At 45.5% G+C, this 25393-nt stretch overlaps 1 protein-coding gene across 1 annotated transcript in view; it reads left to right on the top strand.

Annotated features, from left to right (window-relative positions):
• Positions 1-1514: 1514 nt before the first annotated feature.
• TMTC1 (transmembrane O-mannosyltransferase targeting cadherins 1) overlaps positions 1515-25393 on the top strand; it is a 228684-nt gene continuing 204805 nt past the window's right edge. The window contains exons 1-2 of the mRNA XM_061638680.1: positions 1515-2023; positions 24997-25174. Of these exons, the coding sequence (XP_061494664.1) occupies positions 1704-2023; positions 24997-25174 (498 nt within the window). The 5' untranslated portion in view covers positions 1515-1703. The remainder of the gene's footprint in view (positions 2024-24996; positions 25175-25393) is intronic.

Here is a 25393-nt window from a genome sequence, read left to right as displayed (position 1 = left end):
CTTCCTTGCCAAACACAACTTAGATCCCGCGGTCTGTTGCACATGAATGCCTTCCAACCAGTCCCACATCTGTTTGGCGTTTGTAACATCTCTCACGTGTAGAAGTTGAGAGTCTGATAGAGCCAGAATAATAAAAGCTTGAGCCCTCTCATCGTTCCTAGTCCAAGCCGCTGTAAGGGGTGCAGGGGGTGTTCCATCAATAGCTTCCCATAAACCCTCTTTTACTAGGAAAGCACGCATCCTTGGCTTCCAACTGCCATAATTCTTTTCATTAAGTCGTTCCATCGGCAAGCCTCCAGACATGTTTACAGCCATCCTGCTCACCTCTGTCTGGCACAATCAATCAAGCTGCCCTCTCTGGAACTCCGTCTGCCGTTCAGACCAGCCACTTACTCCTGTGTAACGCGCTGTGGATCTGGGCCCATAACCCTGTTTATGGTGGCGGTTCTTGCGTGACACAGCATACGTTACTTTGGAGTTAAGTTGAGCAAGAAACTTCTCAGATGCATTAGATCAGGTTAAGAGTCTTTATTAAGACATTAGGGCCAACAGGCTTAAGAGTAAATACATGTAGATTTTCTTCAGTAACCCCCCCTTCTGGTACATCTCTCTCCAAAGGTAAACACAGAAGACAACCTCTCAGTTCAGAGGCAATATACAGAAGACACAACTTACAGACTCTGTTAGAACTTTCCCAGTTGCTATCTCACGTTACCATGACAACCGCTGGCCTTGGATGTCTGCTCTCTCTCAGGCCAGGAGATAACAGTTACTTCTCCAAACTTGCAGGCTTTATGGAAAACAACTAAAGACAGTAATGCCTATGGGTCAACAGCCCAACATTTACTACTTGCTGTAGCAATTGCAATGTGCCGGGCTAGACACTGCATGCTTTTTAAATTGTGTTTTTCTTGCTTTTATTTCTTATACTGTATTTTACTGGATTACCTTTTCTATTTCACAGAACTCAAATTGCAAGAAATACAACGCAAGAAATAAAAGCAACAACTTAGAAATCAATGCAAATATTGAACGTGGATGCACCGTGGGCCACCTGCATGGTGTCCACGGATCACACTTTGGGAACCAATGCGCTAGAGATGAGGCACAAAGTCAACCGGAAAAGCTGGTGTTTGGGAGTCCACATTCCGGAGTCTTCTGCCACCGTCCCCTTCTTTCCCCTTGGAGAAATACATACTTTTTCAAAATAAAAAACCTGCATGACTTTACATTTGCTTGCAATGCTCTGTTGGGGATTCATCGGTGAGGAGGGAAACCTTGATGGAAAGGAATTAGGGCGGAGTGGTGGCGGCGGCCTTGGACGGGAGGGTTGCACATGCGGCTAGATTAGGGGATGAGAGAGGCTTCCCCCCCCCGCTGGTCCCCTCCCCCCTCGCCAGGAGAACCCCCAGCTTCCAGGCAGGGGGGAGGGCAGGCTCGCGTGCTGCAGGGAGCATGCGTGCGGGGGGGGGAGAGGGAGGGAGGGATGGCGTGGGGAGGCGGCGGCTGTTTATTTGCAGCTGGGCCGACGGAGCAGCGCCAGAGCGCGAGCGGGCAGCCTCAGCAGCAGCAGCAGCAGCAGCAGCAGCGCCGCCAGCCCTTGCTCGTGGCTCGGCTCTGGCGCCATGCAGGCGTGGAGGGAAGACGAGGAGCTGAACTGGGGATGCCCCGCCGCGGAGAAAGGCAGCTAGCCCGGCAAGAGGATGGCGGCGGCGGCGGCGGCGGGCTGCAGCCGGAGCAGCAGGGAGGCACGAGCGCCTTTGCGCCAGCCGTCGTGGGCTTGGGCTGCCCGGGCCGGGCGCTGGGGAGCCGGGGCCGGCGCGGCGTTGCTGGCCGCTCTCTGCTACCTGAACTCCCTGCGCGGCGAGTTCGTGCACGACGACGTGTGGGCGATCGTCAACAACCCGGACGTGCGGGCGGGAGCCCCCCTGGCGGCTGCCTTCGGGAACGACTTCTGGGGCAAGGGCATGGCCGAGAACACCAGCCACAAGTCCTACCGCCCGCTCTGCGTCCTCACCTTCAAGTAAGCGACCGAAAAGCCGCCCTGGTGGAAAGTCCGTGCCAGGCGTCCTCCCGCTCGCCTTCCGGACCGGGCAGCGCGGAGCGCGCCTGGCTGGGAAGAATCGTGGTGGCGGAATAGGCCCCCGGGTGACGCGGAGGCACTCTGCACATGACCCGGGCAGGGCAAGCTTCTCGCCAAGCGAGTACTCTCTCCCCGCGTTTCGCAGCGCCTAGCTCGCCGTTAAGTCTCCGGGGCTGAACATCTGGAAGCCTTGAAAGCCCCATCGCCCGAGATCGTGGGAGGGAGTTAGGCCCCGGGAGACACGAAAGCACTCTGCACATGCCCGGGGTGTGTGTGGGGGGGGAAGCCATAGGCATTCATTGTCCTGGTTATTCAGTGGCGTGGAGAAGGTTATGGCTATTTAACTCTTTGGCAGCTTTCACACAGCACTTTTTTCTCGTTATCCCAACGATTTCTTACCTGGTCATTTGCGCGTTTTATTTGATCTTTTGCGCGACATAAAAGCTAGTTCTGGAAATCGTGTCATCGCAGCGTCCGTAACGCTTCCTGGAGTCGCATTGAGGGGGAGATGAGTCCCTGCTTCCAGTAAAAAAATGTTTATAGTGGATGGCAATACAGGAGGGGGGGTAAAATTAAGGACCCTGGACATACGGAGGGGAACTTCCCCCTTCTGTTAGGGGATGGAGTGAAGAACCAGTGAATGGCAGGAAGAGAGGCAGCTGCCTCATACAGAGTCAGACCATTGGTCCATCTGGGTCAGTGTTGTTTACACTGACTGGCAGTGGCTTTCCAGGGTTTCAGGCAGGGAGTCTGAACCAGTTGCCTTCTGCTCAGCTGCTGAGCTGGAGAGGGTTCTGTGTTCAGGTAATGAGTGCGACCTGTGCCAGTTTTGCCACTTTGTGTCACCATCCGCTTCTCTCTCCCACACTCGCATCTTCGTGTTCTTTCCCTCAGGCTCATGCGGTTGCCCCCTGGCACCACAGCCCGTGCCACAGCTAATCCTGGAAACTTTTCTAGCTGAATCCTGGGACCCTAGAGACAGCTAGAATAGGAGTGGAAAACCTCCCCCCCCCCACACTACAACTCCCATCAGCCCCAGCAAGCATGGTCAACAGCCAGGGATGTTGAAAGTTGTAGTTCAGCAACATCTGGCAGGCCAAAGGTTCCCCATACCTGCTCTGCCTTTCCAGGCGTTTCCTGTGGTCTGGGCAGTGGCTAGAGCTGGCATTCCTTCTGAGCTCATTCTTTGCTCCTCTTAGCCTCTGCTGACTAGAGCCACAATCCTTAAAAATGTGTGCAGCCTTTCCTTGCTGGGAGAAGACTCTTTCTTGGTTTCTAGTGAACCTTGGCTATGGAAGGGATGCAAATTTCAGCCTTGTCCCCGAGCCAAGAACGGTATCTCACTTGGTGGTGATGATATACTGGTTGCTGCTGCTGAGAACCAGTGATTATAATTCCCTGCCTTTTCCCAGGATTTTTTTTTCATTTGGGGAAGGCTCTCCCTTTGGTGTTTAATGCCAGAGGCTTATGCAGCCTTGACACCTCCCTTTCCCATTGATGTATATTGCTCTGTACCTGGGTCAAAAATGGTCTCAAGCCAACTGATTTGTCTTCCGGAGTCTCAGCCTCCATGAACTGGCTGCCGCTATCCCTCTTCTCTTCCCTTCCCTTTAACCCTGCCCTGTAAGGAACATAGGAAGCTGCTTAATACCATTGATGCATCTAGCTCAATACTGCCTACACTGACTGGCAGCGGCTCTCCAGGATTTTAGGCAGGAGTGCTTCCCAGCCCAAACTGGAGATTCCAGGGATTTGAACCTAGGACCTAGATGCTGTGCCACTGAGCCACAGCCGAAAGGTGGATATAAATTGGAACCTGCCGTATACCAGGTCAGACTATTCATTCACATTTCTTTGATAAAATGTAATTAATATTTAGATGTATAAACTATAATAAATGAGCTATAAATATTTTAATACAATAAGTGAAGAAATCATCCCTTCAAGCCTCACATCAGATTGTTGGCATTCTTTTCGCTTCTGTTCCTTCCCCCTGCTGTCTCCATCCTTAACAGCACATGCAGATTGCTTCAGTCAGCAGTGAGTTTAGAATCCGGGTCTCCCACTTAGTAGCATTTGGGACACAGGAAGCTGCCTTGTGCCAGGTTGGATGTATTTGCCAGTCCAGCCCAGCATCGTGTACTGACTGGTAGTGAATCTTTGAGGTCTCAGACAGAGGTTTCTTATCACCTGCTACCTTTTTAAAACGGGAGACGCCAGGGATTGAACCTGGGACATTCTGCACGCAAAGCAGATGCCATGCTGTGGGGAGCTTGAGAGCAGGAAAGGAGGACTGCTGGCCCTCCAGGTATTGTTGGGTGCCAACTCCCATCAGCTTCAGCTAGTATGGCCAATGGTCAGGGGTGATTGGAGGCCAAAGATTCTTCCTCCCTGTGTTACAAGATCTTTATAGTCTCAGCCTGGGTCATGCCTCCTTTCCTGGCTTGTACCTTTTTGGTCCCTCATGTGGGGGTCTCTGGGATATACAGCTACGTTATCTAGGGGCTGTGGGAAATAGACACTAGCTCAGGAGGCCAGTGCATGCTTGAATTCCCATGCTCATACCTTGCTGTCTCTAGTTAAAGGGTTGTAAGTGGTAGCTGCTGTGCTAAGGGGATGTCCTCAAGGGGCTAGGGTCTCAGTCCTAGGAGCTAAAAGACTTTTAGCTAAACACTTACCCAGGAGAGCAGGGTTCAAGGCACAGTATAGACTCAAAAAGCCATGCTCAAGCATAGTGAATTGGTCTAGGTCCAAGAAACGTGATCAAGAGACTAGGTCAGTCCAAGGTTAGTAGCACAGAGTATTCTGGCAGGGGATAAAATAGCAAGGCAGGGGATAAAATAGCAAGGCAGGGAAACCAGGAGGCAGAGTTCTGTATCGTGTCCACTAGCTAGAAGACTCAGCAGGGAGACTTTATATATTATGGCCTCTTGGTCCACGCCCTATCTCCAGTTGCTGGTAGAAATAAAGTTTCAGGGATGCTTACTTATTAATAGACCTCTTACTCATGAGTAGATCCCTTGCACACAAGCCACATTATGATTCTGGTGTGTCGTTGCTCGTTAGCCTGGGCCCGGGTCTTTTGGTGCCACTGTCCTCGAGGTCTGTGGGATGGCTCCACCTCTTCCTCTGACAGCTCCAAGGGTTCTTCAGGCTTCCCATCAGAGGACATCCCTGAGGGGGACCCTTAGCAGTAGTTCCAGGAGACCCTACCTGTGGGGTATCTCGTTCATCCTCCGAGGACTCTGTGTTCGGCGTCAGGGCTAGGCAGGGAGGGCCCTGTCTGAGATACTGGAGCAATTCCTCCCAGTCATAAGGTCATAAATGATGGCATGTGGTGCTGGTGTAGAAAAATAAATAGTCTGGTCCAGTACAAGAGAGCTGCTAAAAAGGCCTTTTTAGTGGCGGTACCCAGGTTGTGGAATGCCCTCCCCAGAGAGGCTCGCCTGGTGCCTTCATTGTGACAGAGTTTTTATTTTCCCAAACTTCCCAGTGTTTTTAGATCTTGCCCTGTTATTGTCTGTTGTTGGTTTTGCTCTGGTTTTATTCTTCTGCTGGATATATCTTGTTTTAGCTTTGATGTTTCATGTCCTGTTTTTGTATTTTACAAATAAATAACTGCACAGAGAGAACTTTTGTTTTGGGGTGGTAAATATTGTGAACGAATGAATAAACATGAACACAGGAAGGGCCCTGCTGGAACACACCAAAGGTCCATCTAGTCCAGTATCTTATTGCCCCACAGTAACCAACCAAATGCTTCTGGGAAGCCAAAGCAGGGTGTGAAGATGATGGTTTCCCCCCCCCCCCACACACACACTGCTTGCCCTCTAGCAACTGATATTCAGAGGTATCGGTGCCCGTGAACCTAGGGGTTCCATCTAGCCACCATGGCTAATAGCCACACAAATCTGTCTCCTTCAAGAACGTGTCCCTTGTAAAGCCATTTAAGTCAGTGGCCATTTCATATCCTTGCCTGCCCAATTTGACCCCAGTTGCCACTTTCCTATGCACAGTATTTCTGTCCTTCCCATGCTCTGCCATTGTCCTTGCCATGACGTGGCTGTCGTCCAACAGGCCCCTGGTATTTGCGGAAGGACAGTAGCTCAATGGTAGGGTAAGAGCATTGCATGCAGAAGGTCCAGGATTTAATCCTTGGCATTTGCATGTAAGTCTGGGAAGGTCCCCTGCCTGAAATCCTGGAGAGCTGCTGCCAGTCCTGAATGAAAGGGACTAACAGACTAACTCTGTAGAAGGCAGCTTCCTAGATTTAAGACAAATTATTAGGGCTGTCCTCCAAGGAAAGAAATCTTACCGTCAGTCAATCATATGTGTTTTAGCAAATAAATCAATTTCATCTCCATACATTGCAGCTGAGTAAACAGCAGCTTGGAGAGCTGCTGCCAGTCAGTGTAGACAGTACTAAGCTAATGGGCCAGCAGCCTAACTCGGTATAAGATAGCTTCCTGCGTTCATAGAACTGTCCCTCTGGGTGGACACAAGAGACACTTGATTTGGATCCCTACATAAGAACCTGCCTTATACTGAGTTATACCATTGGTCTGTCTAGCTCAGTGTTGTCTGCACTGACCAGCAGTGGCTCTCCAGGGTTTCAGGCAAAGGACATTCCCAGCTCTACCTGGAGTTGCTGGGGATTGAACTTGGGGGACCTTCTGCCTACAAAACAGAAGCTGTACCCCTGAGCTGTAACCCTGCCCCTTTCTAGCTGCTGAGCATGCATCGTGGAATATGGGGAGAGGGAGGGGTCTCAGCATTTGGCTTCCAGCTCTGGAAGTGTTAACTTCATTGTATGTCTTTGGGGAGGAAAGGCAACTGATTAAAATTTAAAATTTAATAATGCCTGTTTTTTTTGGGGGGGGGCTATTGAGGTAGGGCTCCCAGAGCTGATTTCTTTTCCATCCAGAATGTGCCCTGTTGCTTTAACTTGCTCAAGAATGCGTTTTGGGCTTTCTGCATCTTCCATTCGAAATTGCCATTGGGAAAAGTGACAAAGCTGCATAACGTAAAGCTCTTGTTGAATATGGTGGGTGACAGCATCACATGGCGCCTTGAGCTGCTCTGTGGTTCAGCACTGCAGCAATGACTTTTGGGAGTAAAAGATGAAGGCTTGTGTGCTAGCAGAGAGAGTCTCAAAAGGGTGCAAGTTAAGTAGTGGTGGTACGCACTGGATTGCTGCTGAGGGGGATGTGAATGGCCTTCCTTCCTCCCTCCCTCCCTCCCTCCCCCATAAGCCAAACATTAAATAAACCAGATCTGTTACAATCAGCACTAGAAGGAAAAGCGATATCACTTACAGTGAATGACCCTTTTCTGTAGCCAGTAGCATAGCCTTGTCTCTCTACCACAGGGATAGGGAATCTGCTCCTCCAGGTGGTGTGGATGGGATGGACTAATATTCCCATCATCCTTGACCATTGGCCATGCTGACTGAGGCTGATGGGAGTTGGTGTCCAAGGACATCTGGAGGACCACAGGCTTCCTATCCCTGCTGTACTATCACCTTGAGCCTGTGCTCCTTTTCTCTTCCTCCCTCTGGATGTGTGCTCACCTGATCTATTCCCCGTGCATTTCCCCTTCCAGATACATAGGGGGCTGCCTTTTTGGAAAGACAATGGTGTCACTGGTCCTATATTCTCTTTCTTGCATGTTGCTTGGGCCTGGGTTACTTGATCCCATACATAGCCTGCTTGAGCCTTGAGATCTTCATCTGAGCCTTCTGTCTAATGAAGTGACATGAGTTGTTAGTACAGAGACGGTCTTTTTTGTGGTGGCACCCCACTTATGGATTGCCTTCCCCAGAGTAGCTCACCCGGCATCCATGCCATGGTCTACTCCGCAAGACCTGTCCATTGCAATGGGCACATATATTTGGTGCTTAGCTTTTTCCACCAGCTTTCCCCTTGCTTAGTTTTCTGCTGTTTTAAATTGCTTTTGCTGTGTACTTATGCTGGTTTTAGCTGCTGTGATTTATTTCATAACCGGTTTTAGTGTTTTTATTGTGTAGATTGGGTTGCATTTTCCTTCTTTAATGTCTCTATAAATCACCCAGACAACTTCGCTATATGGGTGATATACAAATGTAGTAAATAAATATGGGTGGCATACAACTGTGGTAAGTAAATAAATAGGACTCCTGTTTCTGTTGCTTGGTTCATCTGCTGCCTACTTTGTGCCTGGATCATGATTCAGACAGGAGTCTTTAGCAAGCAGTGCCTATGAGTTGAGTGCTTAGTGCTCTCTCTTGCATATATGTGAAGGGAGATTACTGGATTGTGGCTGGCTGTATGGGGCTCCTGTAAAACAGCCTTCTCCAACCAGGTGCCCTCCAAATGTTGTTGGACTGCAGCTCCCATCTTCCCTGATTGTTGGCCATGCTGGCTGGGGCTAATAAGAGTTTGTATCTAAAACATCTGGAAGGCACAGGGTTGGCTTCTCTGTGGTTACTTGCTGTATTTTGTTTTTTATGTACTGATGGTTATTTGCTGTTATGACTTGGTTGGGAAAAGCAATTGCACTTGTGTAATTTGGGGGCTGTGCCGTCATCTGCTATTGCATGGGTGTGGCCTTTCATGAGAAGCTAGGGGCTTGTTGTGATCTGCTTCTTCACCCTGTCCAGTTGTAATTCCTTCCTGCACTTAGTGCAGGTGTGAGGAACCTTTGGCCCTCCAGATGTTGCTAAACTACAGCTCCCATAATCCCTGAACATTGGCCATGCTTGCTAGAGCTGACAGCCCATGCTCCTCCTGTGACACTGAAGGGAACAGTACACCTCCCAAATACAGCAGCTGGTTTCAACTTGAGCATGAAGATGAACTCATTTGTTGAGATTTCCGAAGAAGTCTACATCAGCCCTTGCACAAGGGGTTCATATTTGGGGAAGAGGTACTTGTATTGGGGCTCTGGTTGGTCTGGAAATTGCACTTCTCTTACCTTAGACTCTTGTATACCACTCATCCTTCAAAGAGCTTAGAATGGCACTATAGGGTTATCATTGCAACAACTCTAAAAGGTAGGGTATGAATGATTTGAGATCAACCAGTGAGTTCCACAGCTTTGAAACCAGCCCCCTTTAGACTATCTAATGCAGGTGTGGGGAACCTTTGGCCTTCCAGATGTTGATAAACTGCAGCTCCCATCGTTCTTGGCCATTGGCCATGTTTTTAGGGGCTGAGGGAAGTTGTAGTACAGCACCATCTGGAGGGCCAAAGGTTCCCCACACCTGATCCAATTTATTTATTTATTTATTGCATTTGTATACTGCCCTATAGCCGAAGCTCTCTGGGCGGTTACAACAGTTAAAAACAAATATACACATTTAAAAACACATTTTTAAAAAGCAATTTAAAAACACATGCTAAAATGCCTGGGAGAAGAGGAAAGTCTTGACCTGGCACTGAAAAGATAACAGTTATAATAATGATAAGATAACAGAACATTATTCCATAATTTGGGAGCCACCACTGAGAAGGGCCTCTCCCTTGTTGCCAGACTCCCATATTCCCTCCGAGTAGGCACTCGGAGGAGGTCCTTGGATGTTGAGCGTAGTGTACGGGTGGGTTCGTGTCGGGAGAGGCTTTCCATCAGATATTGTGGTCTTAAGCCATGTAAGGCTTTATAGATTAAACCAGCACCTTGAATCGAGCTCGGAAACATACAGGCAGCCAATGCAAGTGGGCCAGAATTGGTTTTATATGTTTGAACCGTCTGGTCCTTGTTACCAGTCTGGCCGCTGCATTTTGCACAAGCTGCAGTTTCCAAATCGTCTTCAAAGGCAGCCCCATGTAGAGCGCATTGCAGTGATCTAACTTGGAGGTTACCAGAGCATGGACAACTGAAGCCAGGTTATCCCTGTCCAGATAGGGGCGTATTTGGGCCACCTACCGAAGTTGGTAGAAGGCACTCTGTGCCACCGAGGCTACCTGAGCCTCAAGTGACAGAGATGGTTCTAGGAGAACCCCCAAGCTACGAATCTGCTCCTTCAGGGGGAGTGCAACCCCATCCAGGACAGGTTGGACATCCACCATCTGGTCAGAAGAACCATCCACTAACAGTATCTCAGTCTTGTCTGGATTGAGCCTCAGTTTATTAGGCCTCATCCAGTCCATTGTCGCAGCCAGGCACCGGTTCAGCACATTGACAGCCTCACCTGAAGAGGATGAGAAGGAAAAATAAAGCTGCGTGTCATTAGCGTACTGATGGCAACGCACTCCAAAGCTCCGGATGACTGCACCCAATGGTTTCATGTAGATGTTGAACAGCATGGGGGACAGAACTGACCCCTGCGGAACCCCATACTGGAGAGTCCAGGGTGCCGAGCAATGCTCCCCAAGCACCACCTTCTGGAGCTGACCCGCCAAGTAGGAGTGGAACCACTGCCATGCAGTGCCTCCCACTCCCAACTCAGCCAGTTGTCCCAGAAGGATACCATGGTCGATGGTATCGAAAGCCGCTGAGAGATCAAGGAGAATCAACAGAGTCACACTCCCCGTCTCTCTCCCGAGAGAGGTCATCATACAGGGCAACCAAGGCTGTTTCTGTGCCAAAACCAGGCCTGAAACCCGACTGAAATGGAGATAATCGGTCTCATCCAGGAGTGTCTGGAGCTGGCCTTCACCCACTTGTTCAAGGACCTTGCCCAGGAATGGAACATTTGCTACCGACCTATAGTTATTAAGATTTTCTGGGTCCAGGGAGGGTCTCTTCAGGAGTGGTCTCACTAACGGCTCTTTAAGGCAGCCACGGACCACCCCCTCTCACAGAGAGGCATTAATCACTTCCCTGACCCAGCCGGCTGTTCCATCCCTGCTAGCTTTGATTAGCGAAGAAGCGCAAGGATCCAGCACAGAAGTGGTTGCACGGACCTGTCTAATGTTACACTCTGCCCCTATCCTCAGGTGTATGAGACCCGATGGTTGTCTTGTGGTGGTGAAGGACAGACTTTATGGTCCAAGCATCACATCCTCAAGGCTATTCTCTATTATTACTGCTTCAGATATAGCAGATTGGAACCTTGCCTGTTCTGGGGCTGAGACGTAGTAAGCCCTGGCTCAAACTGGGCCCTGTCTTATTTATTTTATTACTTTTTTATACCCCCTTTCCTGCAAGGGGCTAAAGAGTGGCTTATATGTCCCCCTGCCTTCATTTATCCTCACAACCACCCTGTGAAGTGGGTTATGCTGAGAAATAGTGACTAGCCCAGGGTCACTTAGAGAGTTTCAGTGCAGAGCTGGGATTTGGGTCCAGGTCTCCTTGGTTCAGCCTGAAACTCTGGAGAGCCATGGCCAGTCAGTGCAGGCAATACTGAGCTAGATTGACCTATGGTCTTACTCAGTATAAGGTAGCTTCCTCCATCCTAGCTGACAGTCCAAGCACTACACCAAACACTAAACCTATGCCAGCACACGATGTGATTTTTTTTTTAATACGGAAATGACTTGAGCAAATACAACCAGGTGTAGGCCAGCAGCCTCATGGAGAAAGACATAAGCAGCATGTGATGGCTGAGTGTCTTAACTAGGCTTTCTCCAACCTGGTACCCTACAGGTGTTTTGGACTACAACTCCCATCAGCCCTCAGCAAGCTGTGCTGGTTGGGGGGTGATTGGAAATGTATTTATTCCAAGACACTTGGAGGGCACCAGGTTGAAGAATGGAGAAAGCTGGTTTAGCTTTTGCCCTCATTTGATTGGCTTTTTGAATTCTTTTCAAGTCAGTAGCAGGGACATGCCAGTAGTTGGCAGCCATGCCAAGGATGCACTGAGGAACAGAGAGAGATAAGAAAGTGTGTGTGAGAGAGAAGAGAGAACTGGGACTTTCCGTTGCCATTTGCTTGGATTTTTCTGTGTCTGGGGAATTTCAGATTATTTTGGGTTGTTGGCAAAAAGAGAAGGAAGACTGTGCATATACTTCCTTTGCACTGTGCAGTTTTTGCTGTTTTTCTCTCTTCTTTCTTTTTAAAAAAGCACCAGATTGATTCTCTATTTTTGGCATCCCATCAGACCTCTTAATCCGGCCAAAAATTTGTGATGATTTTTTTAAGAAGTGTGTGATGTACACACAGAGGAGGCTTCTTTATGTTTCTTTGTTTTCCTTTTTTGATCTTTGAAAAAGTCCCTGTGCGGCCAGAATAAGTCTCTCTATAGCATCCGCAGCATGATTCAGCATTTGCACCAAGTTCACTTTCTGCCATTATTATTTTTAATTGTAGAAAGTGAACAGGTGGAAACAAAGCACAAATGCCACAGCAGTGTTGCAAGAGAATTGGGGCGGAGTTGGGGGACCTTGTCGTCTCTGGAAGGACCTTTTGACAACTCATTCATGTGGTGATCTCTTCCAGTGGGAGCTGATAGTCTGTTTCATTTGACGCTTTCTCAATAGTTGCAGGGAAGGGGATCATGGGAGAAGGAATGATTTTCTTGAGATGAGTCTGCCTCAGTGGACCAGGTTGTCATTATTATTGTTGTTGTTGTTGTTGTTGTTGTTGTTGTTTATTTCTACCCTGCCTTTTGGCCAAAAGGCCCTCAAGGCGGCTTACAAAAAATAAACACAAATATAAAAATACATCAATAAAAAACAATACAATTTACAAAAAGCAGCAGTTACAACATCCAATAAAAATACATTAACAAATCACAAAGCAAAAATTCATGTCATAATTCATGTAATTGTCATGTGAATAACATGGTCACCTGAATGTAATCTTAGACACACATAGAAAGTGAGCTCCATTAAACACTACATCGAGAGACCTGCTTCCTAATAAATGTGCATATGTTTGCACTGCAAGACTTCCTTTTCATTGGTAATGGAATGCTGCAATAGCAGTGGCTTGTGATGGTGACAATTGCAAAAAAAAAAGTAAAAAAAGGTCTGGTGATAGCTTCAGATGGTGTGGCTACTGTTTGCAACAGCCTCTGCAATGGTGACCATGCCTCTGCCTGTAAGCGTGATGCACACGTTACTCTTCAAAGTTCTGTTCGGAAGGCCTAAGCTTGCTATCTGTTGAAAAGCAATCAAACACATTTGAAATGCCCAGGGAAAAAGCTTATAAAGACATACCCTGAAATTATGGTTTATGATACCTCTTAAAATAAGTGAAATGTGAGTGGCTTATTTCCTCTTTTGTTTTGTGAACGAATGAAGACCGCACATTGGCTCTCTCTGCTAAACTGTGGCTAACAAACGGAGAGTCAACCTTGGGACAATATGTTCTCCTCTTAGCCCCTCCTCATCTGGGAGAAAACTCCCTCTTTGATTTCTGCATTCAAAGGAGGTGAAAGGTGGTGGGTCTTGCGGGGACAGGGGGAGAACCACCACCATTAGGTTTGGCAGGTGACTATTAATTTAAAATATACCACAGTCTGATGGGCTTCAATTCTAGAGTCACTTACCAGGGAGTAAGCCCCATTGGCATCAGCGGGGCTTATCTCTGAATAGGTAATTGTGCTGTTATCTAGCTTGAGCTATTGGAGTCAAGAACCTACTTCACCAAATGCCTGAAGTCTGTCTATTAATTATAGTAATCATCAACATTTTCAGATTCAACACCCACCTTTAATTGCAAACAGGAAAATGGGATCTACTTCTTGTTAATGTAAAGTATTTCTGTTAAATCCTACCGTTCTGTTGCATACAGCAGGCCCCCAAAGTGTTTTACAACATACAGTATGTTTTTTTTTCTTTAGAGGGAGGCCTCCTATTTATAATATATAGACAAGGGACTGAGGTTTTTCAAGTGCTGTGTATCACACTTGTGGAAATACTTTTTTTCTACACAACTATGAATGATAAAGGAACTCTGCCCTCCTTTGCCTCTGGGATCCTTTTTTCCCTTCAACTCTGGATCTCTCCCTTCCCTTTAGAAAGAAACCCTCAAAAAGAAAGGTAGCGTTGGTGCCGATGATGTAAGCCAAGGCTTAAGTCATCGCCAACTGTGTCCAGGTCTGGACACCACAGTGTAAGGGAGGGATGTCAGCAAGATCACCTTAAAGACTGCTGCAGCTGGATTTCCCCTCTTCTTCCCCACAGAACCATCTACCATCAACTGTCCTGTGGGAAAGATTCTAGGGAAAGGGGACAGGCAGGCAAAGAACACCTCGGAGCTTGGTCAGGCTGGACTTTGATGCACCCCCCCCAAAGGCCACCTACCAAAAACTTCCCTGTGGGAAGGAACTTGATTACCGTGATATTGTTTGTGTTTTTAAAGTATAGTTTAATGTTAATTGGCAAATAGCTCAGTGGTAAAGCAGCTTCTGTGCATACAGAAGCTCCCAGGTTCATTCTCTGGCATCCCCAGGTATGGCTTGGAATGTACCTAGTCTGGAGTCCTAGAGAGCTGCTGCCAATCAGCATAGACAGTACTCAGCTGGATGGACCAATGGCCTGACTTGGTATAAGGCAGCTCCCTACGGTCCTATGTAAGCCAGTTTGGGAGGATTTGTATCCTGAACGGTGAGGTAATCCTCATCGTAATAAATAAAATAATATTGGCAAACTCTATCATGTCCAGAAGTGGACGATAAGGACAGTCAAGGATCTTAGAGGAAAAGATGAAGGACCTTTATCTAACCTGGAGAAGAGAAGATCAAGATGTGATATCTTTAAGTATTTGAAGGGAGCAAATTTGCTGTATTTTGCTCCAGAGGGCAGGACCTGCATCAATAGGTTCAAACCTAGAAGAAAGGGGATTTTCAATAAACACTAGGAAGACCTGTCTCATGGTATGAGTTGCTTTTTACAGTGGAGCCGACTGCCTTGGAAGGTGATGTGATTTCCTTTGTTAGAAGTTTTTAAACAGAGTTGGGATGGCTTTGTTATATTGGAGATGCTGCAATAGTAGGCTTCTTGTCATGGCGGGGTATTGGACTCGATGACCTTTGAGATCCTTTCCAACTCTGTGATTCTATATAGTGTATAAACACACACGCACACAAATAAGCACATATATACAGGGTAGATGAGTGAGACAGACAGCAAACTGATTTTTCAGATCTGTTTTCCAATAAAAAATCAGATCTTGTAGAACACCCACACAAAGTTCTTGTGTGTATTATACAAAACCCCATCGATTTTTTACTTTTTGATTTGGCAAATTTACCTGTTGGCAACAGCATCCATTCAGACATGCAATACTTCCTTTGTTTAATTATTTGCAGATAGTCCCTAAAATCCACTGTGTAAACAACCAATCTTTTGGGGCGTAATGTATTCCTCTAGTGTTTCTGAAATTCATTGTATTACCATGGATATTTGAAAGGAATCATTTGTTTCAATGGCTGTTCTCTTTCCTTTGTTTTTAGTATGTCATGACAACAAGGGGCTGACCTCAAATGCGATACTTTCAAAAATGTTTTTAATCCCCTCCTTTTCACTGGGTGTTGTTTTAGTAAAGATGTATACAATAAGCTCCTCCAGACAACCTATTTATTGCACATTCATCCTGATTTGCTTGTTCAAAGCTTACACAAATATCAGATTGTATTCAGACTTTACTGAACATTTGTTCTGATTTGTTTGAGACAGGTTGTGTCTTGTTTTGCTTGCAGGGTATTCGTATTCATTATTTGTGCATTATGTGCTATTTTCCAGTGCATTTTCCTGTCACTTTCCTAACCGTAAAAAGTCTGTTTCTTTTCTAAAGTGGGTTTGTTGTGGTAGGGCAACATAGCACTTTCATGCACTTTAATTGCCCAAATCTAAATTTCCTGGTATGTGCTTGCATCCTTCTTGCAAAATCCTGACAGTCCGGAGCCTCCCATTATCAGCCAGTAGGGATATTCTTCATCCATTTTGGATTGTTTCCTCCTCAGTTCAGTATCTTCCCTCTTGGAATGGACGTTTTTGCTTTGGCAAACCATCTAGAGCGGCAGCTTACACCAGGTTGCACATTATCCATCATTTGGCATATTTTCTCCATAAAAACCAACTCGGCCAACTGATCATGAAAGGAAGCTGAGGAACACAAGGATTAGAAATTAGCTATTTCCTTTGAATATCCAAGAGAAGCGGCTGCATATGGTTTGGAGTAATAAGCTTTGAACTGCACATTAATATACTTGGGATAATGTATAATTTGCCCATTAAGCAGCTTAATAGATGGGATTACATTTTTTCCATTTTTTAACTTGTTTCTACAGGCAAAGAGACATCTCTTTCCTCCCAATTCTCAGAACTGTTGATAAATGTAATGAAGATAGAATTCGGTTTTCTAAGATTGCAAAACAATCTTAGGTTTGCTTGATGTTTTGTTTTTATGATGTTTTTATATGATGTTTTGTGGTTTTGTTTGCTGCCCTGGGCTCCTTTTGGGAGGAAGGGTGGGATAAACAGTTCTGTTGCAGTTTAGTTCTCCTTCATATGATTTTTTAAAAAAAACTTTATCTCAAATATATTAGACCAGGGATGGGAAACCCATGGTCCTCCAGAAATTATTGGACTATACTTCCATGATTCCTGATTCTCCATGTGGGTTGGAGCTGATGAATGTTGGGAGTCCCACAGCATCTGGGAGGGCCACAGGTTCACCATCTCTGCTTTAGACAATAGATTTAAGGGATCTGGTAAAAAGCAGAAATGTCCTACGACAAAGATCTTTAATGTTATGTTCACACTTGTATGGTGGTAGCTGACCATATAACTCAGCTAACTAAGTAGCTAAGTTCTACTCAGAGAGAGTAGACCTATTGAAATTAATGAACCTATACCAATCTAGAGACCCCGATGTCTTGCCTCAAAATACTGGAGGCTTGAAACAACCCCCTCTTCCCCCTCCCCGCAAAAACCAAACAAACCTCAGTGAGGGTTAGACACATGTGCATCCCAGGAATATTCCCAGCAGTAGAAGGAAATCTGCAAATGTTAGTCTAGTGCATGTGTTTTGCTTTGGCAGTTTGCTCCCCTCCAGTCATTGCAAGGAGATGCTGGCTGACTCTGAGGAGGCCCTGCACTGCATCACAGTCACTGGAGGCTGCCCCATTAGGGTGAATGGGGCACTGCCTCACCAATCTTAAGTCTGCCCTTTGCCAGCCTCCACCTGCTTCTTTCTTGCAACCAGTCCAGGGGATAGCACTGCCTGCCTGTTTCCTCTTCCGTAGGCTGAGTACACAACATATATTTAAAGCATGTTACTTCCCCCAAAGAATCCTGGGAAATGTAGTTGAAAGGTGCTGGGAAATGTAGCTCTGTGAGAGAGAAACTCCAGCTCCCAGGATTCTTTGGGGGGAAAGCAATGTATGGTATGTACATAGCCTCTGTGTTGACCTTGAAGAACTCAGCAGAGAGGAGGATGGGGGCAAAACTTGAATTAGTTGGCTCCACCTCCTGTTGGTCTCCCTGCCTTCTCGCCTAATAGTTCCAGTGGCCACTAACAATCACAATAGCTGTTGGAACATGGTGTGGGATATCCTCGGGCCATTTTGCTCACTGGGCTTAATGGTGCTGCTGCTGCTGCTGAGTGAAGGGATTCTGAGGAGGCCTGGTGCTGTGCTTGACACCTAATGGGATGCAATGATGGCCTCCACAGAGTTGGGAGACAAATTTATGTGACAGGGTTTGAGGAGGGAGGGAGGGAGGGAGGGGAAAAACACCCATTCCTCTCTGTCTGCCCTACAGTTTCTCCTCCCCCATGGGCTCCTTACGTTATCCCATTGTCTGTCCTGTTCCTGAAGGGTGAGTTGTTAAATTCTTTGTTGAACTGGGGCCAACACTGGATGATTATTATTTTTAACCTTACACGTAATGATCTTGATTGGTACATTCCTTTTCTTCGTTTGGATATGGACTGTATCTAAAAAGTGTTTAAATACCCAACCAAACTTGCATGTGTGTGTTATGTGCCTTCAAGTCGATTACATCTTATGGCGACCCTATGAATCAGCGACCTCCAAGAGCATCTGTCGTGAACCACACTGTTCAGATCTTGTAAGTTCAGGTCTGTGGCTTCCTTTATGGAATCAGTCCATCTCTTGTTTGGTCTTACTCTTTATCTACTCCCTTCTGTTTTCCCCAGCATTATTGTGTTTTCTAATGAATCATGTCTTCTCATTATGTGTCCAAAGTATGATAACCTCAGTTTCATCATTTTAGCTTCTAGTGATAGTTCTGGTGTCATTTGTTCTTACACCCCATTTGTCTTTTTCGCTGTCCATGGTATGCGCAAAGCTCTCCTCCAACACCACATTTCAAATGAGTTGATTTTTCTCTTATCAGCTTTTTTCACTGTCCAACTTTCACATCCATACATAAAGATCGGGAATACCATGGTCTGAATGATCCTGACTTTAGTGTTCAATGATTCATCTTTGCATTTGAGGACCTTTTCTAGTTCTCTCATAGCTGCCCTCCCCAGTCCTAGCCTTCTTCTGATTTCTTGACTGTTGTCTCCATTTTGGTTAATGACTGTGCCGAGGTATTGATCATCCTTGACAAGTTCAATGTCCTCATTGTCAATTGTAAAGTTACATAAATCTTCTGTTGTCATTACTTTAGTCTTCTTGACGTTCAGCTGCAGTCCTGCTTTTGTGCTTTCCTCTTCAACTTTCATCAGCATTCGTTTCAAATCATTACTGGTTTCTGCTAGTAGTATGATATCATCTGCATATTTTAGATTATTGATATTCCTCCTCCCAGTTTTCACACCTCCTTCATCTTGGTCCAATCCCACTTTCTGTATGATATGTTCTGCATATAGATTAAACAAATAGGGTGACAAAATACAGCCCTGTCTCACACTTTCTGATTGGGAACCAATCGGTTTCTCCACATTCTGTCCTTTCAGTAGCCTCTTGTCCAGAGTATATGTTGCGCATCAGAACAATCAGATGCTGTGGCACCCCCATTTCTTTTAAAGCATTCCATAGTTTTTCATGATCTACACAATCAAAGGTTTTGCTGTAATCTAAAGCACTGGGTGATTTTCTTCTGAAATTCCTTAGTCCGTTCCATTATCCAACGTATGTTTCCAATATGATCTCTGGTACCTCTTCCCTTTTTAAATCCAGCTTGGATATCTGGTATTTCTTGCATATAAATCACTAATTGCTACCTCTATGTAGGGGCACTGTGTTGCAACCTGGAGATCTTGCTTGTCTCAGAAAAGGTGTGCAGGTGCAAAAGAGAAGATGACTGCTGTTTCTGCTCAGCGTTCCTTTTCTGTGCTCACTGCCATTCCCTTGCCCTATTAGTTGGAGCAAACAGGATGCTGTTTTTTCCCTTGCAATAGGTAGAGGCTCTGATGGTGGAGCAAGGTGGGAAAGACCTGTGGCTGTGAAGCTGGTAGAGGTAGGCAGGATCTCCTAGTGCCACCTGTGAGATCTCCCTTCCATTTACACAGCCTTCTGCCCACCTGCTGACTCACTGTCTGGAAAGGTTGCAGTACTACTCTTCTGGGAGGTGCAGTCACTACAGTGACTCTTTTCTTCGGCTCTGCTCAGCACTTTGGGTTCCAGCTATCAGCTGATCAGCTCTGCACAGAGCTCTTTGCAAGCCATGCATCCAAGACCCAACAGCCGCTGGAAATCAAAGCACCCCAGCACCTAACATTATTGTGACATCAGGTGACTGACTGGTGGATGGCCCTACCCACCTGTCAAATTTGGACAGAGGAGAAAAGGATCTGGCCTGCTGGCTAGATCCAGTTCCCTGCTGCCGCTGTATATGGTCCCCATTGGATAGCTGTGTTTGCAATGGAACAAGTCATGGTTCCTTAGCATTTGGGGTGTATAGGCCCTGATACAAAGCTGTCCCTTAATCAGCTGTTAGATGCTTGGGAATAATGATAGCCATGCAGTGTTCCTTTTCCTCAGTATCAGATTTTCTAGGGAGCGTTATTGTTATTCAAGCTTTCTTAATCAGGGACTGCAGATACACAGCTATAATTCAATGTATACTTATTTTATTTATTCAAAAATATTTCTATCCCGCCCTTCTACCCCACAATGGGGCACTCACACACACACATAATAAAATTATACAGAATAAAAACACAAGACAAAACAGTAAGTTAAATTACATAAAATACAATTATTTAAAATGCATAAAATACAATAAGCATATATATACAAACAAACAGAGAAACCTACATGTATATATATATATATGAGTACAAATATGGAGAGATATTAAAAACCACAAGATAAAAATTAAAAAAGAGAGGGGAAAAAAACAAAAAAAGTAAACACAGTGTCAGATTCACCCGTCAGACCCTCTCAAAGGCTCTCCGGAACAAAATAGTTTTTGCAAGTTTCTGGAAAACCATCAGGGAGGAAGCAGAATGGGCTTCTTGAGACAGTGAATTCCAAAACCTGGGAGCCACAACTGAAAAGGCTTTCTCCGTGTGCCTGTCAGTCTGACATCCTTAATTCCAGGCACGCAGAGGAGACCAGAGGTAGGTGATCTTAAATCCAGGGAAGGAGCATATGGACGTAAGCGGTCCCTCAGATACACTGGTCCAAGGCCGTTTAGGGCTTTAAAGGTCAAAACCAGCACTTTTAATTGGGCCCGGAAACAAATTGGGAGCCCATGGAGTCGGTAAAGCACAGGGCTCCCTGCGCCGTGCTCCAGTTAACATTCTGGCTGCAGCATTTTGAAACAACTGTAGTTTCCGAACTATGTATATGTGTATGCATACAATTCACATTGTATTGGTGTTGTGTCCTGGATTCAGCCGAAAGATACAACACGAATTAACTTCTCAGCGCAAAATGTCACTGCTACTTTGTAAGTGCTGCTGTACTACCGAGTAAAAGTCTATCATTGTCAATGAATCCATTTACTGGCAGTTACCTGCTGAGCAGAACTAGGTGGCTCCTGCCTCTTCCCCCACCTTTCCCAATTTTGGGGTTGTGTATTTACCTGGGTGGACTAAACTGCTGCATAGTAGCAAATACACAACAGCTGTGATCAAAAACTGGTTTCTGAACTGCTACATGGAGCCAGTGACTATACTATGCTCGGTGTCCTTGGGCCAGTCGCAGTCTCTCATCCCGACGTACCTCACAGGGTCGTTGTGAGGATGAAATGGAGAGGGAGGAAAATCATGTACACTGCCTTGGAGAAAATAAAATAAGAAAAACTTCCAGGATGGATTCTCATTCTTAGTAGTCACATAAAATGTGATCAAGTGGAGAGATAGTGGTCTGTACACTCATCAGTTGGTGACATCACCAGCATTATCATAATTATGAACAGCTGTGGCAGCGTAGTGATAATGCTGTATTGTCATCACCATCACCACCACCATCATTTTGTTTAATGCGAAACACGCTTCTAAGTGGTTTACAAGTATAAAAGCCAGTTACACAAACATTAAAATAAAAGCATCCATAATTAAAATATGCAATTTTAATGGGTCTGTGACAGTACAATAAAAGGTGCTGTTGCTGTAAAAAAGCCAACCAAAGAATCCTGTTAAAATAACACGGTAATTAATACGTGGGACTTGGGCCAAGAGATTGAGGGGATCCCTGTGTAAATAGGTGTGTCTTCAAAAGCCAGCAGAATGCCAAATACAGATGGAACTTCTTGTATTTCAGCAGGGAGTGCATTCCATTACTTTGTTGCCACCAGTGAAAAGGTCCCGCTCTGCAACACCATGAGTTGATGAGCATCAGGCCATGGCAAGACCTAACTGGCTTAGATTTATGGATCTTAATGCCCTTACTGGGCAATGGAGGGGAAGTCAGTCTTTCAGGTACCCTCTTCCAGAGTTGTTTAGGGCACTGCTCCCAAACTGTGGTCCGTGGGCTACATTCAGGTGGTCCGTGGCATGTACACATTAAATACATTGATTCTTAATTGTGTTTTGTTTCTTATTTCTAATATTGTATTTTACTGTACTACCAATTGAATTCTATGGCAGCCTTTCCCAGCCCCAGCCAGCATGGTCAAGGTCAGTGATGAGGGGAATTGTAGTCTAGCAACATCCGAGGACTCAGGAGTTTAAATCATACATCATCCAGCACAGCACCTTACAATTCCTACAACAGCAGCCAGTCATTTTAATGATTTTGAGCAGCCGCCATTTGAATGATGGTTCTGCATTGTTTTAAAATGTTTTTATGTTGTTTTAAAATGTTTTTATGTTGCTGTATGCTGCCTTACTGTTTTGTGAGAGGGTGGCATATAAATACTTTTCTAAGAAAACAGTCAGAAAAAAATAATTAAGTGGTCTTCCAAGGACCATCAACACCTTTAAAGTGGTCCTTGGGGAAAAAAAGTTTGAGAACCACTGGTTTAGGGCTTTATAAAAAGAAGACCTATATAACTTTAAAGCTGACAATGAGGACATTGAACTTGTCAAGGATGATCAATACCTTGGCACAGTCATTAACCAAAATGGAGACAATAGTCAAGAAATCAGAAGAAGGCTAGGACTGGGGAGGGCAGCTATGAGAGAACTAGAAAAGGTCCTCAAATGCAAAGATGTATCACTGAATACTAAAGTCAGGATCATTCAGACCATGGTATTCCCGATCTCTATATATGGATGTGAAGGCTGGACAGTGAAAAAAGCGGATAAGAGAAAAATCAACTCATTTGAAATGTGGTGTTGGAGGAGAGCTTTGCACATACCATGGACAGCAAAAAAGACAAATGGGGTGTTAGAACAAATGAAACCAGAACTGTCACTAGAAGCTAAAATGATGAAACTGATGTTACTGAGGGCACATGAGGATGTTACTGAGGAAACTTTGGACACATAACGAGAAGACATGATTCACTAGAAAAGACAATAATGCTGGGAAAAACAGAAGGGAGTAGAAAAAGAGGAAATACAAAAAAGAGATGGATTGATTCCATAAAGGAAGCCACAGACCTGAATGTACAAGATCTGAACAGGGTAGTTTATAACAAATGCTCTTGGAGGTCACTGATTCATAGGGTTGCCATAAGATGTAATCGACTTGAAGGCACATAACACACACACACGCACGCACGCACGCACGCACGCACACACACACACACACAGCAAGAATTTGAAACTAGCATGGTGGCTAATGGGTAGCGAGCACAGTTCCCTTAGCTCTAGTGTGATATGTGCCCAGTAAGAGGCAGTGCTTACTGCTACTTCATCATGGTCAAGAGGCGAGCAATGACTCCCTCCCCGTGGACTGCAGACACCACACAGTCAAACTTTTATGTCATTACCGTGTGTGTTGTGATAATTGTGGTGTGACGTGCTAGTTGATAGTTGACTCTCCAGGTCCTTTTACGTTTTGTGTTGTTCATTTTATGATTTCAGTGGCATGGGTTATTGCTATTTTGATTTCTAGCGTTGTTTGCTGGGTTTTGTAAGCTGCTTTGCATGCCCCTGTTGGAGGTGGGAAAGCGGGATAGAAATTTTAGTATGAATACTCACGTTATTGGAATTTCCTTGCCTCAGCCTGCCTCATGCTGGTCATGTTCCCGAGAGATGGTTTTAATTGATAGTCCAGCGCCTTTTTGGACCAGTGCAGACAGAACCCTGGCTCTCTGTCAGTCAGGGTTAACAATTGGAGCCACTCCCTTGAATGCATCCTCCTTCATTACAACACTCTTTCCTGAAACAAATCCCATAACTGATGCTAAGAGTAGATAGTAGATACCATCCTCATGTGTTTGTAGATTTGGCCAAAGCTTTTCATTTTCCCAGGCCTTTTAAACTGTTCTAGCGCACTTAGGTTTTATTCTGCTGCAGTCTGTTTTTGCCCTGCTGTTATAATCACACAATATTGTTTTAAATCATGTTTTAATCATTTTACTGACTGGTTAGCTGCCCCAGGAGTAGCAGTACAGAAGGGCAAAGTAAAAATTGTAATAAATTAATAAGGATTTGTGAATAGCAGTTGCAAACAGAAGTAAAGCAGAAGTAAAGGAAAAATAACTGCTTTTTTTTTTTACTTTTACTCTCTACTTACTTTTCTGACAACTGGATAGAGAGATTGAATTCCTAGTCCCTGCCCTTAAGGTCTTGTGCCTGCTCTCAATTTCCTCCACCCCACAGTGGCCACCACTTCCTGGCTCCACATTTGCTATTGGAGGTTGCTGATTCATAGGGTCACCATAAGTACTCGACTTGAAGGCAGAGCTTGGAAAAGTTACTTTTTTGAACTACAACTCCCATCAGACCAATCCAGTGGCTGTGCTGGCTGGGGCTGATGGGAGTTGTAGTTCAAAAAATTAACTTTTCCAAGCTCTGCTTGAAGGCATAACAACAATAGCCTGCTCTGGGTTCTAGAGTGGCCTATACTATTGGACACATAATGAGAAGACATGATTCATTAGAAAAGATAATGATGCTGGGAAAAACAGAAGGGAGTAGAAAAAGAGGAAGGCCAAACAAGAGATGGATTGTTTCCATAAAGGAAGCCACAGACCTGACCTTACAAGATCTGTACAGGGTGGTACATGACAGATGCTCTTGAAGGTCACTGATTCATAGGGTCGTCATAAGTCGTAGTCGACTTGGAGGCACATAACAACAAATACTATTGATGGTCCCTTTTGGTCTCTCTTTGAGTTCTATTCACCTATGTGGAAGATACAAAAGCTTATGGGCAGTTAGCATTTTTAATATTTGTAACCTGCAGTTTCGGCTTGCAAATCACTCCTTCCCTGCCCAGAGACATGTGCGACCACTGGGCGGTAAAATATTTATACAGTGGTAACTTCTGTGGACTTTATTTGAAGCCATCCTCAGTACGCGCCAATTGATATTCTGTCTCCCTGGAAACTCTGTTGCCTGCTCTGTATCTATTAGTGTTCTGGTTTTGCACAACTAATCACTGAAGCAAAGCAATCTTTTGCACATTTTTACAGGCCCACTTTCAGTAGCCCCTATAAATTTGGCCCAGTCTGGTGCTTTGGCTCATTCATTTAAAGTATAATGATAGTAACAGAGTTTTGCTTTCTTGACAGGCTGAATATATTGCTGGCTGGGATGAATCCCTTCTATTTCCATGCCATGAATGTAGTCCTGCATTGCCTGGTGACGCTTGTGCTGATGTATACTTGTGACAAAGCCGTTTTCAAGGACAGCCGCCTGGCTTTCGTCACGGCCCTCTTCTTTGCTGTCCACCCAATTCACACTGAGGCCGTAAGTATGCGAGAAACATTTAAACTACAAAAGGGTTTCCATTCCAACTTCGCTGAAGCACAAATTCATAGTAATTGGAAGCCTCCCCTTTGCCATGATAAGTGCAGCACTGTCTGAGTAGAAAGCAGCTTTGTAAAGATAAATGCAGTGTGCGTGCTTCAAAAGATCAGCAAGAAAAGGGCCGCCATGTTTACAGCAGTGGTTGCTGGTGGTCCTTGG

The sequence above is a fragment of the Rhineura floridana genome, chromosome 8 (genome assembly GCF_030035675.1).
Source record: "Rhineura floridana isolate rRhiFlo1 chromosome 8, rRhiFlo1.hap2, whole genome shotgun sequence".
NCBI classification, from domain to species: Eukaryota; Metazoa; Chordata; class Lepidosauria; order Squamata; family Rhineuridae; genus Rhineura; species Rhineura floridana.
The sequence above is the reverse complement of the archived record's forward strand: the minus strand, read 5'-3'. Positions and strand labels throughout refer to the sequence as shown.